An 18,716-nucleotide genomic window follows, 5' to 3' on the forward strand; every position below is an offset into this window, starting at 1 on the left:
TCCTCCTTGGTCCCTTCAAACTTCATTAATTAACTACATTTCACCGAGGCTTGGACTGTGAATCTCCTGGGGGGCAGAGATGCGCTGTTGGCTCGAGACACCTTCTTAACTTGACTTGTATAAACGTTTCCGGGTTCGAGTCCTGCAAATCCAGACATTACAGTTCGGCTTTAAAAAAAAAATGTTCATTTTCCATGATCCCTATCAAGCTTTCAGGTCCAAAATGAAAGATAATACTTCACTTGGAGCAAATTGACAATTAAGATTAATCTTTCAATTGAGGGAGAGACTTGGTTTCCCGGGAAGTGCAAACGCTAGAAAGTTATAGCGGGTGGCCCGGGCCACACGTCGAACTTCCCTTCGACTCAAATGCAAAAGCAAAAATGTACATTATCGCACAAATTTTGTTCGACTCATGATAAGACCGACTTTTTTTCCCAGACTTGATCTTCCTTCATTCTATCCGTCTGCCTCATATCATATCATATATCTTTCTTTACCCTCGGATTTTAGAGTAGCTTGGTGTAGCTAATATCTCCGAGCATTTACTCTCCCAACCATGATACACCACAGAAGACAGACCACAACACCGGGAACTACATGCCCTACGTACTCTGGGTCAAGTGTGTGGGTTCTTTTACGTTCCACAGGATCATGAACATTGAAGGGTTGTGAGACGGGGCCTACGGTTTATCGTCCTTATCCGAGAAGACTAGAGAGTCTACTCATTTGCAGATGTAATTACAAAGGCAGCACTTTCCCCTCAGTTATTTAAAGACCCTGAGTGTTAATCCGGCCGGAGTTGAACTCACGACCTCCCGCGTGACAGCCCGGTGCTCAACCAACTGAGCCACCGGGGCGCGGTGGAACCACGGATAGAACCACAGCTTCTCTCTCTTTTAGAAGTAGGTCTAGAGATAGGATACTACGAAAACCACCTATCTGTGGAATGAGCCCGAATTATTGAGCAACTGCCCCGTCCACTTCAGTTAAACATTTTCATGAAATTCCTTTCCCATGGCAGGGTGCCACGGTGTGAGCAGTAGCCACAAGCTTTCGCCGTCAAGGTGTTCCTGAAGAAACACAACAATGGAATTGACGTTTTCAAAATCATGAGTCCCGGGGGAAATGAATAAAATTGTTCCTGTCCAGCGAAGAGGTTGCAACTGCAACCATGGACTCGCTGTTAGTTCCAGTGTACATGTACGAAAGGTTCGCTGGCCCCCTCGGCTAGCTTGCGCGACAAAAGCGGGCATTAACACCGCTCAAGAATTTGAACTATTTGCAATGTAATTTTGTGTAATTTGTTTACCCCCAAAACACCTTAAGAGCGCTCAGGAGCTCGTTCAACATGTGTCCGTGCATTCCAGATCGAGTTGGAATTTGGCAGTGTTGATTTTTCTGGAGAGGGGAAAACCGGAGTGCCTGGAGAAAAACCTCTCGGAGCAAGGAGAGAACCAACAGCAAACTCAACCCACATATGACGCCGGGACCGGGAATCGAACCTGGGCCACATTGGAGGGAGGCGAGTGCTCTCACCCCTGCGCCACCTCTGCTCGTCGACTGAAAGCGGGCGGGGCAAGGGCGGGGCAGTGACTCAGTAACTTTGTCCCATTCCACGGATCGGTGGTTTTCGTAGTATCTCGCGAAATAGTGAATAGAATGGCACCAGGTTACCAAAGAAAGATCACAAAGCGACAACAGACAAGTAAGTGCAACATTAGTGCTTATTTCTTTTAAAAACACAACACAGAGCTTGGGCCAACTGTGATATAACGTGATCCCAAGGAAATGTTTGTCTCGTTTGGCCGGGGCCTTAGAAACCAATCCCTTCATTCGTCTGCTATACCCTCGTTCCTACAGAGATGAGCGGGGAAATGGAAACCATCAAAAAACAAAAATGGCTTCTGCTGTGGCATTCAGAGTTTGCCAAGTTTTGTCAAAAGCCAAAGGTACGTGTATTTCATTCATGCTTGAACTGGTGAAAAAGAAGAGATCGAAGCCCTTCTCTAAAGTTCTCCAGGCTTGTTTTTTTTTTCTTTTTTCAAAAGAATGTGAGCCACATCGCAACGAGAGCCTGTTATGCATTCTTACCCCTTATATATTAATTAAGCGTAATTAACGTTACAATGTTTGTTTTTAATTTTACTTCTGAAGTTTTTTACAAATGCTGAAACAAGTATTGGACCCAGTCTTCGTAGTGATGTTTTGAAAAATCATACAGTTCGTGAGGGGTGCCCCCTGCCAAAGTTTGTCAAATAGCATTTCCTCCCAATTCTCAGAATAATTATTGGTGCTTTACAGCCAGTCTCTTGAGGCACCGATAACGATGCTGCAATGTACAATTGCTGGTGCAGCCCTTCTTTCTCCCCCCCCCCCCCCACCCCAATTTCAAGCAAAAAATAAAAATTTTAAAACGGTTTCTATGGTTAATCCACGTTTATTTTTTTGATATCTCGCTGAGAATGCTGAAAGTAGCAGTTCCGAGCTTCAAGATTTCAAAATTTTCTGATGGAGAATTCCCCCAGAACCCCCAACAAGTTTGCGTCTCTGGCGCTTGCTTGTTAGCCCCACCCAACTGACAAAATACGTTCCGCCGTCCCTGTGGTGGACAAACATACACTGTAAGCTAATGAGAGATCTGTTGTTTTGGCACACCAACATGGAGGCCACAACGTTACTGTTAAAACCATCTCTACTGTTATGTTAATGTTACAATATCTTTTAATTGAACTTTCACTAACTTTTGTAGTGGGAAGCTTGGGCCGTCAGTTGAGATGCATGTCGGCACTTGTGAATGTTGAGAAGCAAGGAAATATTGCTATTCTTGAGCTGAACAGGGAACCTGTCAACAGCTTCAGTCTGGATTTTTTGCGAGAAATAAATGCTGAATTGGACAAAGTGGAAGTTGATCAGGACTGCAAAGGACTCATCGTTACTTCGGTAAATGTAGGCTGGAGTGTAGTAAGGCCTCAGTGTTATATGTGACAATGACTAGGCAAGGTTGTAAATCTATTGAGGTGATGACTTAATTGTCCAAATAATTGAGCACATCCTTGACAACCACAACCTGGGGCATGTTTCTCAAAAGTTCAGAAACTTTTTGGGTGTATTTATATCTATACTGGCATCTTCAAACTGAGGCCGTTTCCAAGCTTAAAACTTGGCAATTAAGGTATGTTGCTTTTCAGGTCTTGAGAATCTGTTGAAAGACCAGCTTTCTAAAATAGGCAGATGGACTATTTCTGGCTCGAAGAGTTTCCTGGACGTTTGAGAGTTTTATGGGCCCATGAGGAACTTACTACTGTAGATATGAAACACGGGGCGCCGCTGGTTACTTGTAAAAGGTCCTGCCAGTCTGTGACTCAAGTTCTAATTTCATATTGCTTTTTCGTGGTATCTGTTTCCTCCTTTTGTCTGATAAGGCTGAATAAAATTATGCCATTCTAAATAAAATTTTAAAAACTATTGCTGTTTATACACCTTCTTCATCAATGAAATCATCCTGGTTTATTTTAAGAATGGAAGTTTTAATTCATTGGATCCTGAATTACCATCATTGATTAGTAAAATCATCGGGCAATTAGAGAGAGTAAAATCTAATAAGTCTCGCTCCTAGGATTTAATGAGTGTACACTATTAATTTTATGAGTCATGAGTCAATGAGTTAGTGCAGAACTTTAACCAAACCATTAAAAAAGCTAAAATTTCAGACAGTGCTTAGGCCTTATCACTAAAGTGAGGGCTTAGGCTTAATCAATAAATTATTGCTATATTGACTGTGAGTTTCATTGACTCATGACTCATGACTCATTGACTCATTTGACTCATAAAACAGGTGACTTCGGATTTAATGGGTTAAATTAGGCCTGGCATTGTAAAAGCTGCAAATTCCAGTCTAAAGAACCAAGCTGACAGTGTCAAACCATTTACGCTATCAATAATTTATTATAATTTCAGGTAAGTCATAAAACGAAAATCGGCACACTTCACCATTAAATGTGCCCCAATAGCTAAAGTGAATAACAATTCCACCTTTGTCTCTCCATCACTCAGTCAATGTTGTCAAAACCAGGAAACAAGAGATCTGGAAATTTTACTGGTATTCAGAGAAGTCGTAAAACTTTGCTGTTTCAATAGAGCCTTCTGAAGATAATATCAAATGTTATAATATCAAAAGAAGCAACCCTAAAAATAAGAAATTGTTGTTGTCATTTAAAGTACTTGTTGAAAGAAATTATTACTTTCATTTAGGGTCTTTCTAAGGTTTTTTCTGCTGGTCTAGACCTGGTGAAGGAAGTATACAAACCAGCAGATGAGAGACGCTTGGCAAGTTTTTGGCAAGAGTTTCAGGGAATGTGGCTTCGTTTGTATGGCTCAAGGCTTGTAACCATGGCTGCAATAAATGTAAGTCAAAGTCAATTGTGTTGCTTGAGAGCAAGGAGAAAAGAGAACTTGATTAATAATGTTACATGTAGCTTAAGAGAGAGGATGAGCTTAGACTTTTCTGATCTTCTCACGAAGTGAACATGTTCAATTTCCCCATTGATTTTCGGTTTTCTTATGATGTCATAGCGGGCAGTTTCCTGATGAATCTGTTATGGTGGCCCTAAACAATGAAAAGGTGGTCACTGTTTGTATCCCAACTGGGAATGTTTAACATTGTCATGAAAACATTTGTTTAATAAACATAGCCCCCTGATCGTGGGTGAAAATCAGGAATAAGAGGTGCCTATTTCTTCAACAAACTCAAGTTGCCTGATTTCATCTCATGGCCTTTAATTTTTGCATAAAACTCTTTTGCGAAATCATACTCCATGACTGTGGCTTGAAAGAGTTTTCCACAGGTGACAGTGGGTTAATCCAATGGAAATCGCTGGCGAATTCCTTTTGGCAGGAAAATGTGGAGTAACTGCAGAATACCTTTGAAGCTGCACCTCTGAAGAGACTGCATACGAGGATGTGTAGTAGAAAATACCACCCCTACCCAAGTTAAATCTTCTAAGTAGATTCTGAAGGGGATACATGGATACACGGGTACGCAGTCGAAAAGACCACCCCTCCCCACATAATTTTCTAAGTGTATTCTGAAGTGGATACGCAGATACCTGGATAGGCAGTCGAAACAGCGCTTAGGCTTAATCAGTAAACAAGTGCTATTTAATCTTCACACGATCTCAAGAAAAGTGTAGTCAACGAAACTGTAAAATGAAAGCTAAAATTTTACAAAAAGTGCTTAGGCCTAATCACTGAAACGAGCGCTAAGGCTCAATCAGGAATCGAGTGCTATAATTTTCAAGAAATGTGTAGTTAACCAAACCATGAAATGAGAACTAGAACGAGGCAATTTTGTTGATACCAGGTTCAAAGAACAAGGTATAATGCACAGTAATAAGTCATTCAGTTTTATTCTGGCATATACCGGTATTCTTCACATGATCTCCTAAAAAATGCAGTTAATTAAACCATATATTGAATGCTATTAGGCCTACTCACTGAAACGATTGCTTACTAGGCTTAATCAGGAATCGAGTGCTATTTTTCGAGAAAAGTGTCGTTAACCGAAATGTAAAATGAATCCATCCTCACGCTTTAAGAACGAAAAATACATATCAACAAGGAGTCAGTGATTGATCACGCTTTAAGATATATCATTGTGTTTCACTCAATCATCAAGCTTTAATATTAATATACGTCATTCTGTTTTGCTTGAGCATAATGTGCGTTAACTACATATACATCAATTATATCCTTCGGTCTTTTTATGTTTGGCGCTTCACAAAGGGGGAAATACTGGCAACCTGCAGGAACGACTGTGTACCGGTAATTGCGCGTATCTTTGTATCCACTCTCAATATTGGCTTTCTAACCTCGTATCCAACCTTTTCAGGGGTACGGCTTGGATGTGGCAGAGTATTTTGCAGTTAAGCCAGAAATGTTTTGATATTTTTGTTTAATGCTATTGTCAAGCAATTTTTTAAGCCCAAAACTGTTGCCATGGTAATGGTGCTGCTGAAACTCTCTCTAAAATTCAGGTTTTGCCAAAACCTAGTTTTTTATTTTACTTCAGTAACCTTATTAAATTCTCTTACCAAATATGTAGTATGAAAAAAAAAAGTATCCAGTAGGACTTGAGTTATTTATGACATGCAGTTAGAAGATGAAGATGAAATTTAACTAGATACTGGTACCGATAATTTTTAGTTTAATTTCCCTAAGAAACGAATCTTACTTGTCTCAAAACTTATTTCCTCTTCTCCCGATTTTAGGTCACATTTTTATTTGCAGTCACTCCACAACTCAAGCATTGCATGTGTGGCTTTATATGTGTGCCCTCAGCTGAAAACCCTTTCAAGCTTCCTTAAAGGGGCACTGTCATGCTAAATTTGCTGTTTTTAGGTCAAAACTGGGTAAAAATCTAAATTTAGTACTTTAGCGCACCCGTACTACAACATTCCTGACAACCAACTGAGAAGATATGAAATGTATTTACAGCTATTCATATTTAATTTTTGGTGACTTTCTGAAGACATCATCTCCAAACTTGAAAAAGCTGGCCAGTTTTCCATCCTCTCCATCATTGGCTGCAAACAACAAAGAATAGCTTCAGTGCACTTCAATGGTTATTGGTAAGAAAACTTCAGCACTATTTTTTGGTCTTCGTTGATGCAAATATGTGTTTTAGTGTTTTGACGTTTGACTGAAATAGCGTGACACTGCCCCTTTAAGTTTGTTTTGAAAAACTATCTTTAATATGGAGAATATCATTTACAGCTCTTCATTTCATCATAGGGCCACGCCCTGGCTGGAGGCTGTGTGCTTGGTTTGGCATGCGATTACCGCATCATGGCTGATGGACCCAGAATCGGTCTTGTAGAAACAGAAGCAGTAAGTTAATAATTATTCACTAATGTATATGTGTGTCAATCAAAACCATTATTATTATAATAATTAAGTATAATTTTAATAGTTATTGAAACAAACATGATAAATTATAATTATTACATTATGTTATGGTGTACATTCAGTTAAGTGAGACAGTTATTTACCTGATCCCAACCATTCTTCCAGCAACTGGGGCCCAGGGAATAATGTGGCTGAAAGCGTCTTGATCTGTTACTTAGCCTCCACAGAGTTTTTTTGACTTTTCTTGTCTGCCATGACTGTTCTTGCCTCAAAAATTGGGTATATTCTTTCTTTGCATCTTATTGATTCAACACATCCCTTCTTGTTTTCCTTCTCGTTACAGGGAGTCCCTCCACCTTTCTGGTAAGCCGCAGTTTGATTTTAAAATAACCATCCTTTGTCGATTTTGTATAATTATTGTCAATGTCACTACATTTTGAGCGCTATTTCTGTTGATTGCAACGATTTATTGAATTGAACTGTAATAAAGTAAATGAAAGCGTGTTTGCAGTGTTTCAACTGATTGGTCAGTTAAGTTGATTGTCATTTAAATGTCGCGGCATTGAACGGGCTTTCCTCAATAATTTTGCCCTTAATGTGATAAACATGTAATCGCAATGTGCCCTTGGGTCCTCCATGCAATTGCATATACTGATATAACATGCAAATCCATGCAATTCCTTGTTTGGTTTGCTTATTTGTTGCAGCAGGTTAGTATACGTGGGTCACCTGCGGTAATTTTAAACTTAATCCGAACTTGTAATCAAGTCAAGTCAAGTCAAGTCAATCTTTATTTATACATAACTCCTCAGTATTTGTAAAACATTATAAAATATATACATTATCTACCTATCTGCACTTTAAATCTAAGTACATATATCATAATTCTAATCTACAAGTCACAATCTATAATTTAAAAGGTAAAAAAGTAGAATTTAAAATACTTATTATAGCTAAAAGAAGCCGCTCCAGCCTGAACGAAATGCACTCAGATTACTTGCTTGCCGCAATTCGACCGGCAGGCTATTCCATAACACAGCACCACTATAACCAAAACTGCTTTTCAAATGCGCGACCTTGGAACAACCAGTTTGCACTCAGAGTCTCTCAAGGGATAGGTATTTAAGCTACCACGGTCCACAAACATATTACAAAGATATTCAGGGGCTAAACCATGAAGTGATTTGTGGACCATGACAGCTTTTTGACGCTTACGTTTTCGAGTTTCTTCCAGCTCAGTTTTTGAAGAAGTACGTCGGCATCAGTGCCATAGCTAGAAATGGTTAAAGCGCTCGCAGCACGATTTTGTAGTTTTTGGAGCTTGTCTACGAGGGTTTTGTTGCAATTGCCCTACACGACAGAGCAGTAGTCGAAATGTGCCTGAACCAAGGGCTTAAAATAGACAGCAATGTCGAGGCTGGGACAAAAGGTCGTATGCGTTTTAGGGCTCCGATGCCGGATGCAATTTTTGTTTAATTTATGTATGTGTTCACCCCAAGACAGGTTTTGGTCACTTAGTACCCCCAATGATTTAGTATGGGAAACCTGCTGAATAGGAGTACCGTCATTGGATATGAAAGGTCCTAGGTCTAGCAGGCGGATTTTTCTTAAGTATGCCCGCGTCGTGACAGAATTGCGATATTCTTGGAGAGCGTCAAGAGTACTTGAGTAGTAGAGTCATTGGGACACATTGTGTTGTTAGTCGCCTTTATTTCTAGATACAAGTGATGGGGAGCACAGATGATGTAGTGTTGATAGCACTCGCCTCCCACCAATGTGATCCTCTTTTTTTTCTCTTTCTTTTTTCTTCTTTTCTCTTTTCTCGCGGCTAATCGCCGTCACAAGTACAGCAACGACGCAGCTCAACAAGGTCGAACCGAAAGCTTACAATGGCGCCTCTGGCATCCGCTATACGGTCCATGTGTGACCCTGGAGCACAGCTCACAGCCAGCTGGAATCACCTGTATGTTGGTTTTTGGAGAAGGGAGAAAACTGGAGAACCCGGAGAAAAACCCACGAAGCAGAGAAGAGAACCCACACAAAGTCAACCCACTTTTGGCGTCGGGTCCGGGAATCGAACCTCGGCCACATTGGTGGCAGGCGAGTGCTCTCACCACTACGCGTTCCCTGCTCCCCTAACCCTAACCCTAACCTAAGCCCGTGTTCGATTCCGGACTCGTGGCCATATGTTGGTTAACAGGGTTAAGTTTGTTGTTGGTTCTTTCAATACTCTGCTCTGAGAGATTTTTCTCCGAGTTCTCCGGTTTTCCCCTCTTCTCAAAAACCAACATTTCCGAATTCCAATTCAATCGGATGCAGGATCTCCCTGCAAACCACTTTCACGTGAGTGGAGCTTCCAGGGTAAATTTCAAATTTCATTTCCATGATATATATTGCAACGAGATATGGAGTGGCGCCCACCCCTCCCTGGCGTAAGTCACGGGAGAAGCTAATGAAAAAGAAGCCGTCGGGTTCCCTTCGACTGCAGTCGGCCCCTTGTCTTGTCAGATATGTCCAGAAATGAGCACTTCAGGCCATATAGTCGAGAGATCAGTCATAGGTTACGTCATCGCTGGCATGGTGGATGACACGAACAAGAGATCTTCCTTGAGATCCTTTTGTTCGCCATCCAGTATCGGTACAGCCTTTTTGCGAACCAGCTATATGCTCGCGCTAAAACATAACACGGTTATTCTTTGCCTGCTTTCAGGCGGTGCTTTGTGTTTTAAAGCGCGAGATATTGGACCCTTGAATTCGCGATTATCCTGAATTTTAAGTTGCTTTGAATTCACTATTATCGTGAATTTAGAATACTGAAAGCTTGATATGGATTATGGGAAAATGGTTTATTTGTTTGAAAAGAAATTATAAACCCAAGTGTATGGACATAGGACTCGAAGCAGGGAATGTTGATTAACCCCTCACCTAACCACTCGACCACCACACTGCTAGCTGCTCAGGGACAATAATTTAAACAGTATTTGATAATGCTGTATTATCACTCGCCAAGAAACAACATTACACACTACAAAAGGTCGGTTTCCAAAAATCACGACAAAGCTAAACATTTTAAAATCAAAGCTTACAGGCCTAAATTATTAATCAAGCTTAGGCCTAATTACTCTTCAGCAGCAATATTCTATGGTAGACTTAAATAAATTTTTATTTGAGAAAGGCGGTGTCTTGGTCTTCAGTGGTAAAGCGGAAAGAAGCGGTTCCCATTGAGTAGAAACTCCGGATTCAAATCCAATCCACGGAGATGATTTTTTGGGGCCTTTTTTTCTCTGCCACCACAAGTCCTGAGACACAGTGTCCAAAATTCACGATAATAGTGAATTCAAAGCAGATTAACAAATCAGGATAATCGCGAATTCAGGGGCGAGAACGTGTTGATTGGACGGGTGAAAGATCTGGGACAAGTGACAAAGCGAGGGGGAGGGGGAAAGGGGAGAGAAACCTCCCCCTCTTTTTCCCGCCCTCCACCCCGTCGTTTTGTCATCCGGCCCAGACCTATCCCACGCGCGTCCAAAAACATCTACCACCTGCGAGCAGTCTAGATTATTCTATACTCGTCATTTTGTCAGGGTTTTCGACAATCTTGCTGCTGTCGTTGGCAAAAGTGTCGCAGAGAAAGCGGTGCTGAGTAGTAAGCGGTATACTGCAGAGGAGGCGTTGTCCATCGGACTGGTGGATAAGGTTGTGCCCAGGGATAAAGTTCTGGAGGCGGCTAAATCGCAAATGGAGGAATGGACTGTGTTTTCAGGTAATTAATTATTGTAGTAAATATTGTTCGTGGAATATTTGTTAAAGTTTTCATTTGCATTCAGTAATTTTTCGGAACTCCTTCGTGATACCTTCGGAAATCTTCGGAATATCTTCGAACTCCTCCGGCGTCTACGGACTGATCGATAAGAATTGTTGCTCCTTTGAGGTAAAAATGTTGACGAATAAATGGAAGCCACACTCGAGTTTTTTAATCTTCCATAGTTTATCCCTTATACCCCCGTGATCTAAAGGTGTATTCTCCTAAGTAGTGCCATAGATTTCTTTTTTGGTTAGTCATGAGAATTTGGTGTTACATAAAAAAAAAATTCTTAACTGATCGTAGTCTTCATTCTCGATACTTGTTTACTGGACAGTGTTTAAAAATTATGAGGAGAATTTACATACTGATTATTCTTGGGAGTCAACGGGCTAATTATTATAATTATTAATGTTGCTTTATTAACCCCTTCAGCGAGAACACTTGAAATCACCAAGAGGGTCATGCGTAGAGATGCTGTGGAGGCACTGGAAAGCAAGCGTGAGGAAGACATCAAGGAATTTGTTGACTGCATAACAGACGAAGAAGTTCAGAAAGCAATCGGAATGCAAATTGATAGAATAACAAAAAAGAAATAGATGAATTGTTCTGAATGTGGTTATTCTCAATAACGTACCCAGGACTGCCCATAGAATAGGCACTTTTGGAGTCCTTGCTTTTTAACCTAAATGAGTTTACAAATTAAATAAGACACGCCTAAAATTATCATTATACATTTGTATTTTTCTTGAGGTGCCTATAGCCCGAATAAGCCCTAATGGTTTCTATATGGGCAGCGTCGCCTTATGCTTTTCTTTTATTGATTATTTAATATCTGTCGTACTTTAATATATGTTTATTTTGTAATTTAACATGACAAAAGTGGCAAAAATAAACTGAACTGAACTGAACTGACTTCATACGCATCCTTGGTCGAAAACGTCTGGTCCGTGGGCATTATCTTTGAAGTTAGTAATACTGACCACCCTTTGATATTTTATGGAAAAAGAACCCCATAGTAAAGTCTCGCCCCTCTCTACCATGTTACCTATGAACTCCCTTGCAAAAAAAACGTTCATGAAATTAACAGTTTTTCACTCCTTTGGCTGATGATACTGAAACGTCTTCTTTCAACATAACGACATCTCCGAACTTTGCTGCCTTTTGGTTCAAGGCCAATCAGTTAACTTCTACATTCTGATAAAATTACTTTTTTAATAGACATCTCTCGTGACATGTATGTGGTACACGGCCATCGCTTGAAAACAACCTTTCCCTTCTCATTACTTGCAATGCCGTGAAATAACTTCTCGAATACCCTCGGCTGCACCCGTCTGGCCTCGTAGCTCATTCGGTGAAGCAACGGTTAATCCAGTCCGTAGGCCGTTGGTCTAATTTCCAGCCTGGGTGTGTCCACTTCCATAACTTGGGCTAACGCGCGGATATATCCGAAGGGAATAATGATAATACTCAAAAATCCACTCCAATAGGTATCTCTGATTATTAAATACTGGATCATTGGATAATGCAATTCGAGAGTTTTGATTGGCCAAGCCATCATGGGTTATGAGCCATTATAACATGATCTACAAACACGGCGAGCATATGCGTGATTTTTTGGGCCTTTTTATTTTTTATTGTAGTCTAGTTTTCTTTATAACATAACTTGGATAAAACGCGCGTTCTGATTGACCAATTGGTCATTTACTATTTGCCCATGGGTGCACGCTCGCTGACGACAGCTGACGTGCGGTCCAACTTTCTGAGATTGTGGAAAGAAAAGATGCCGTCACTAGGGCATCAGTCCTAATTTTCCAAGACATATCTTCCTCCTCGTAGAATAGGGGTGAACCTCTACAGAGCTCAAAGTAGAAATATATAGCCCTAAAGATTAATCAGCAGTGGAAAAGGAGGATTGAAGGTCTTAAAGCGACGAAAGAGCGTTTCGTGATTGTACTGCTTTGATTTCCAAAACACAATCTGAACTCTGCTCAAATATTGCCGCCGAATCGCGGAATTGAAATGGATTTATGAGATCAGGGAAGATGCTACAGGAAGGTAAATTCGATTTTCTTTTTGAGGTTTATTTCATCGGCCATTTGAGTTGAAATAATGTAACGTCGTTTTTTTTGGATGGGAAAAGTCCTGTTGTTTGCGATAGCTTGATCGCTTTCAAAAGAGGCGAAGCATGTGCAAAGACAGCGTGTTTGTGACGACGCTCGCAAGAAAATCGAAATGTTTTCTCTCCTAAGAGCAAATTATTGTTGATTCCAATAAAATTTTTGACTGGAAAGACTGTCTGTTGATCATTTTGTCGTGTTAATTTATAGTTGTCTTTAGAAAGCAAAGTTGTGTTGACATCGACTATTGACTAAACTTGAGTTTATGCAAAATAGACACCAAAACACGCAGGAGTGGTGTTAACGAAGTTGGCTATCATCTCATATCCAACGCGCGCTTACGGAATAATTGTGAAATAATATCTAAAGAGTTAAGTAGAGCAAGTATGAGGGGTCGCATACCATAAAAATCTTTAATGGAGACCCCACCTAAAAGTCATGTCTTCTAAAAATTGCTAAACCTAGTATCCTTATCAAATTAATTTTGCTTATCTAATTCTCCCAGTGTGGTGCAGAATCTCCTTACAGTTCCATGTCTTCAATTCGCTATTTTCAGTTCATTTGATTGTCTAGGCCTCCCTCTGCAAAAACATGAGTTAGTAGTGACACTCTCAGCTCTACCCCTTAGAGATATGTCCTGAGATACAAGCATATAGATGGACGCCGATTTCAATAAGCGTTAGCAAGTATCCCCTTGCTCGTCTCTGGGTATATACAGATAATTCATGTCACAAATCGTCCCTTAAGCTCTGCTCCTCAAGTAAAGATAAAGACCTGTATTTTCCCCAACCTATGAGTAACGCTAACCCTAACAGTTACTTTATTGTTGGAAATAGGAAACAAATGCTTAGACTGAACGGGACACTTCGTGCGCCCCATCTAATCACTTGTCTTCCTGGGTATAAGAAGCCTTGGAAAGGACATCAAAGAATGTTGGCACCGAATACGAGAACAAGTACAACTTGTATTCGTTCTCGAAGTGGAGCTGTTCGTATTTAGGTAAGCGTATAATACAGTCTGCAGAAAATACTATTATGGGGTGAAGTTCACATTTCGGCGCCAATTTCAAATGAGTTGCTGGTATTTCCACTTTTCTGTAGTGGGAGACCTTTATACAGCAAACGGCGAAAAGCAAACGCGATTTTCATTGTGACAAACTCGTACTTTCCGCTTCGACTTTTCGACGTAAAGCCGTCGCAGATCAACTTGCCGGGCTGCGCAGTACGGATGCGCAGTAATCAAAATCCCAGAACTCGTACTCGAAGTCACACTCTGTTGTTATCGATTCCAGCATACACCTTTTTGCAGATACGGCGGCCATTTTGATTTCTATTGTTTCAGAAGACATTATGGGATGCCCAGCTAACCCCTGGGCATCCCATAATAGCTATTTGAAACAATAGAAGTCAAAATGGCCGCTGTATCTGCAAAAAGGTCTAATTTTGCTTGATCAACGCCGGTTGGGTGTTTCAGAAAACACATTCGTCGGGATAGAAAAAGGCATATACCAAAACTACAATGAATTTCAAATGCAAATACGTGCAACTATTCCGCCGCGCATATGTGTTTCACCGGTCCATCATTCGAAGATAGTACCACAAGTAAAACTCAACAAAAATACTCGAGAAATGCTTTCTTAGTTTTATTATTCTCTTTTGCCTTGATACAAAAGGAGATAAGTAGTATAACATCCGACGAAGACATAACGCAAGGAACCGTTTGGGTTCGAACTCTTCAGAATGAATCTCCATCTACTTTATTTAACGTATGTAGTTAGGGAAAGCACCTACGGATTACATGTCGCAATTTTTTTTCGCTAAGTGATGGCTGTTCTTTTACGAAAATAGCTGTCAGTAAACTAAATTTCTAATGCAACAAACACGAAGAAATAACCATTACCATATTCGTGATGATTTTAGCTGTCATCTTTAACACTTTTTACGACGATTTTCTATGTTTTGATTAGCTAATTTACGAAATCAAATTACAATTTCCAAAGATTAATGTCCGTAGACATACTTGCGGAAAGTGGACTTAAAATTGCTAGAAAGGCCTGTAATAGCGGCCTGGCTGATTTCCTGCGTGAGGCTACAAATTTCAGTCGCACTGAGCAAAATACTGACTTTGGCTTTTCAGGCTCATGGCCACAACTTATTTACCCTTTCTATTCTCAGTCCGTAAAGCAGTGACAACGGCAAGGTTAGTATTTCGACTTCAAGTTGTACATACGGGCGAACTATCTTGTCACTGGATAGGTGCGAACAGTTTTAATGTAAAGGTAGAAATGAACGGGTCATTGTTGTATGATCGTGTTGTCGTCAAAATCTAAAATTTGGTGATTTCACATAGTTGTTTTGAGGAGTAAGGCAACGTAATGCAATGAAGCCGGTGTGTCGCACGTGCAGGACGAGTATTTTCCTTTCAGTCCACCAAGGATAATAGGCAGTGAATAGGGACTTTAAAATCTACGACGGCGACGGTCGACGAAAACGTCACCTCAAAATATCACTTTCGCTCTCTCTCATAAGTCTTTCGCGATTATTCAGTCTCGTTCACATCCTACAATATGGGCGAAGTATCCTAAAATAAATTGGTACGAGCGGTTTCAGAGTGAAAACAGAAAATGAAAGATTCTTTGTCAGGATGCTTACGTTGTCGTCAAAACCTCAAATCTGGTGATTTCACGTTGTCGTTATGCGGAGGACCGCAAACATGCTTGCTAAAATCCGTGCTGCATAGTACATGCAGCACGATTCTTTTTCCTCTTTTAACCAATTATATTGTTTTGTGACGTTGTCGTTGCCGTAGCCGTCTTCGTTGCTTACTCTTGAGCCTGCGCAGTAACACGTTCGCAAGCTCCTTTCCCTTTCCAACCAAGCCCGAGATTTCGCATGAATGCTCAGAAAAACTGGGGAAAACGCTCAAGGTCATGGAATTACAGCGAGCACTGAAAAATCGTTAAAAATACAATGTAATAATGTCTAAAAGGTATGCTGTATCTTTACGTTTACTGACTACTTTGATAAGTATATCTTGTTTACAACTCTCAACTGCAATGTTCCCGATTAGCATTCGCTCTCCTCACTAGTCAAATAGATCTTTTTCGGCGTCTCCTTTTCCACGCTTTCTTCCGTTTCACCCGACTTCACCAAACTCTGTTCATCATCGTCTTCCCGAGCTACTTTCATCTTCGTCTTGCGCTTTTTGTTTTTTTTCTTCTTCACATGATCCACATCTCCAAGTTCCAGCATCTCCGTGAACAGCTCGTCCAGACTACCGAGCTCTTTTTCGAGTGTTTCTTCATCTTGGTGCAGTGCCGTATCTTTCTCAAAGGCGACGTTTTCTTCTCCACCTGTCGCTTTCTTTTTCTTTTTTTTTTTTGGCTTTTCTTTAGTCTCATCGACGGCTTTCCCCTCGGCGGCTTCTGGATCCTCACCGTCATTTCCTTTCAGCTTCTTCTTCTTTTTCTTCTGTTCTTCGTTTCGATCTCCTATTTCTTCACCAGTTTCGGCAGACACCATTCCTTTCTTTTTCTTTCCGCCACCACCGACAGCTGATTCATTTTCTTCAATATCTCCTTCTCCTCTTACTTTCTTCTTTTTCTTCAATTTTACCTCACCGAGGATTGTTTCTTCCTTGTCGCCGTTTATTTCTGAAGAGATATCTTTCTTGTTTTCTTTTTCATCTCCAGACAAACCGTTTCCTTTACTTTTCCCTTTCTTTTTGGTCTTCACATTCTCTTCGCTGCCTTTATCCTTTCCTTCTTCGGCCAAATCATTTCTCTTTATCAGTTCCTCTTGCAGCCTTTTTGTTTGATCTTTATACCAGAGCCGTCCTCAGAAACCTCGTTACCCTTTTTGTCATCCATGGCGACCCAAGCTTCTTTTGGCGGGTTTCTCTTTTGAGCTTCTCCTTCGTGACTTTTCTCTGCTTTCCTCTTCTTTTTCTTTCCAACTTCGATCTCCATATCGCTTTTGCATGTACGCGATTCGGCATCATAAACTGGCGAGTGCCCAGACAGAATACTGTCCAACTCAGCATCGGTGGCACAACGACTTTCTTGATCCCGTCGTACGTCGTCGAGGATTTTCAAAAGCTCAGCTTCTGGCGCAGCTTCTTCAACCACCGTTTCTCTTGGACTCATGATGCCGTCTCTTTGAATGGTAGTATCCGCGTTCTCTTTTTGTTCTTCAGTTGTGATTTCGAGCTCAGCGATCAGAAAAGCTGGGCTCTTCACGCTCACTGCACTCCCAGGACGATCCGTGATTCCGAATGTTGGTGTCATTGTTGTAATACCATCTTCGGCACCAGCCTCGTTTTCCGAACCGCTCTCGTCATTACTCGATTGTTTTGTCTTCGGTATCGCTCTCGTCAATGTTCTCGCTATCACTGTCGCTTTCGTCAGAGGAATTTTCGCGGCCATTCACTTCTTCAAAAACTAAATCCTCCACCATTCGCTTCTGTTGATAGTGCTTCAATATTTCCTCAAGCTCTTCCTCGGTATACTGACTCAAAAAACGCTCGAACACAGGAATGGAGTCACAAAGTTCGGACTCGTAAAAATCCCAGTCCACCTCCATAAGTAGCCGTATCAGGTTTTCTTCTTGTCCGTACAACTTTCCGTTTGAAACCACCTTGTCTTTCGCATGTCCTCGAAAGCGATGTTCCTCATAAAATGGATGGCATTGTCGGCGTTGTCAACGATTTTATCAAATTTGACCTCCAGGTCACTCTTAGGCTCTTTGTAAACTGGATGTATGGCATGGCCATTGACTTGCCTATGTTTTCTTTGAGACGGTGAATCATGAAGTCCACTATCTCGTACTCATTCGATTGTTTTTTCCACGTCGCTGCGAACTTCCGTAAAGGCATCGTTGATTATGGATATGAACATGTTGAGGAGAATAAACACCATTGATACCGTGTAAGTGTAGAAGAAGATTTGTCCAATGATGCGATTGGCGTGCTTCATTTCTTGCAAAGTAAACTTGCCCAGAAGAGTGTCCATCAGCGATGCGCAGCTTCGCCAAAATGTTCCAAACCTGCCATGTACTGACCAAAACTAGGCTTGCAAGGAGTGCAAACGCCAGAAACGCCACCGAGAACATGAACATGAAAGATACCAACTGGCCAATGCAACGTTTGAGGACCTGCTGTAGCATGGACATTCGACGGTTAAAGCGCAGAAGTCGAAACATCTTTAGAAATGAGAGGAAGACGATGACTCCAATGATGCATTTCAACCACTCGTCCAAGAAAGCCGTGTAGTGGAAGCTGACGAACCCTGTCCTGTCCTCTCGCATAAAATGCAGGGCATCGTCGGTGAACTTCATTCGCGTAAAGTACAAACCCACCGCAGATAACGACAGAAGTGTAAGTACAATTTCAAGGATACTCCATGGATCCCTCAAATGCTCCCTTCCTTTCTTGATGGACATTCTGATCTCTTTGAACACAAAGAAGGCACAGAACAAGAGATACACTATTTCACAGGTTAACACGAAGTACCTCTCCCCACCTACGTACCGGAAGAGACGGAGCGTGAGGATGCTTGGGTATGCAGTGAGACTTCCGGTTGGAAGCTGTTCAAACAGAAGTGTCACCACACAAAACAGGTTAATGTTTGCGTTGTAAACAGCAAATTCAGAGAAGATGGCTCGTGTGTAACGATCCAACCAGTTGTTTTCTTCAAGCTCTCGAACTAATTTGAGGGACTCGCTCAAGTCGTTGGGTAACACCTGCACGTAACCTGCAACAAAATCGAACATGCAAACGTCAGAAAACGACCGGTGGCTCAGTTAGTAGAGCATCCTACATTCGTGCTGGAGGTCGCGGGCTCAACGCCGGTCATACCAACACTCAAGGTCTTCTAAAGTGACTCCCTTGTA

The 18,716-nt window shown here is 41.2% G+C and overlaps 3 protein-coding genes across 3 annotated transcripts; 1 reads left to right on the forward strand and 2 right to left on the reverse strand.

The window, feature by feature from the left end:
* The first annotated feature begins 1,861 nt into the window (after positions 1-1,861).
* LOC138060752 (enoyl-CoA delta isomerase 1, mitochondrial-like) lies at positions 1,862-11,615 on the forward strand. The gene is made up of 7 exons (XM_068906605.1): positions 1,862-1,952; positions 2,753-2,943; positions 4,255-4,407; positions 6,793-6,888; positions 7,250-7,269; positions 10,491-10,669; positions 11,144-11,615. Exons 1-7 carry the CDS (start codon positions 1,901-1,903, stop codon positions 11,305-11,307), a joined length of 855 nt encoding a protein of 284 aa, XP_068762706.1. The 5' UTR covers positions 1,862-1,900; the 3' UTR covers positions 11,308-11,615.
* Positions 11,616-15,893: 4,278 nt separating this feature from the next.
* On the reverse strand, positions 15,894-17,113 carry LOC138014092 (protein FAM133-like). Its single transcript, XM_068861120.1, has 2 exons — positions 16,681-17,113; positions 15,894-16,591 (listed from the first exon to the last, which is right to left on the reverse strand). The coding sequence occupies exons 1-2, from the start codon at positions 17,111-17,113 to the stop codon at positions 15,894-15,896; spliced, it is 1,131 nt and encodes a 376-aa protein (XP_068717221.1).
* A 529-nt stretch (positions 17,114-17,642) lies between these two features.
* Positions 17,643-18,596, reverse strand: LOC138014093 (polycystin-2-like). The gene has a single exon (XM_068861121.1). The coding sequence runs from the start codon at positions 18,594-18,596 to the stop codon at positions 17,643-17,645; it is 954 nt and encodes a 317-aa protein (XP_068717222.1).
* Between the last annotated feature and the right edge of the window lie 120 nt (positions 18,597-18,716).

The sequence above is a fragment of the Montipora capricornis genome, chromosome 8 (genome assembly GCF_036669925.1).
Source record: "Montipora capricornis isolate CH-2021 chromosome 8, ASM3666992v2, whole genome shotgun sequence".
Classification (NCBI taxonomy): Eukaryota; Metazoa; Cnidaria; class Anthozoa; order Scleractinia; family Acroporidae; genus Montipora; species Montipora capricornis.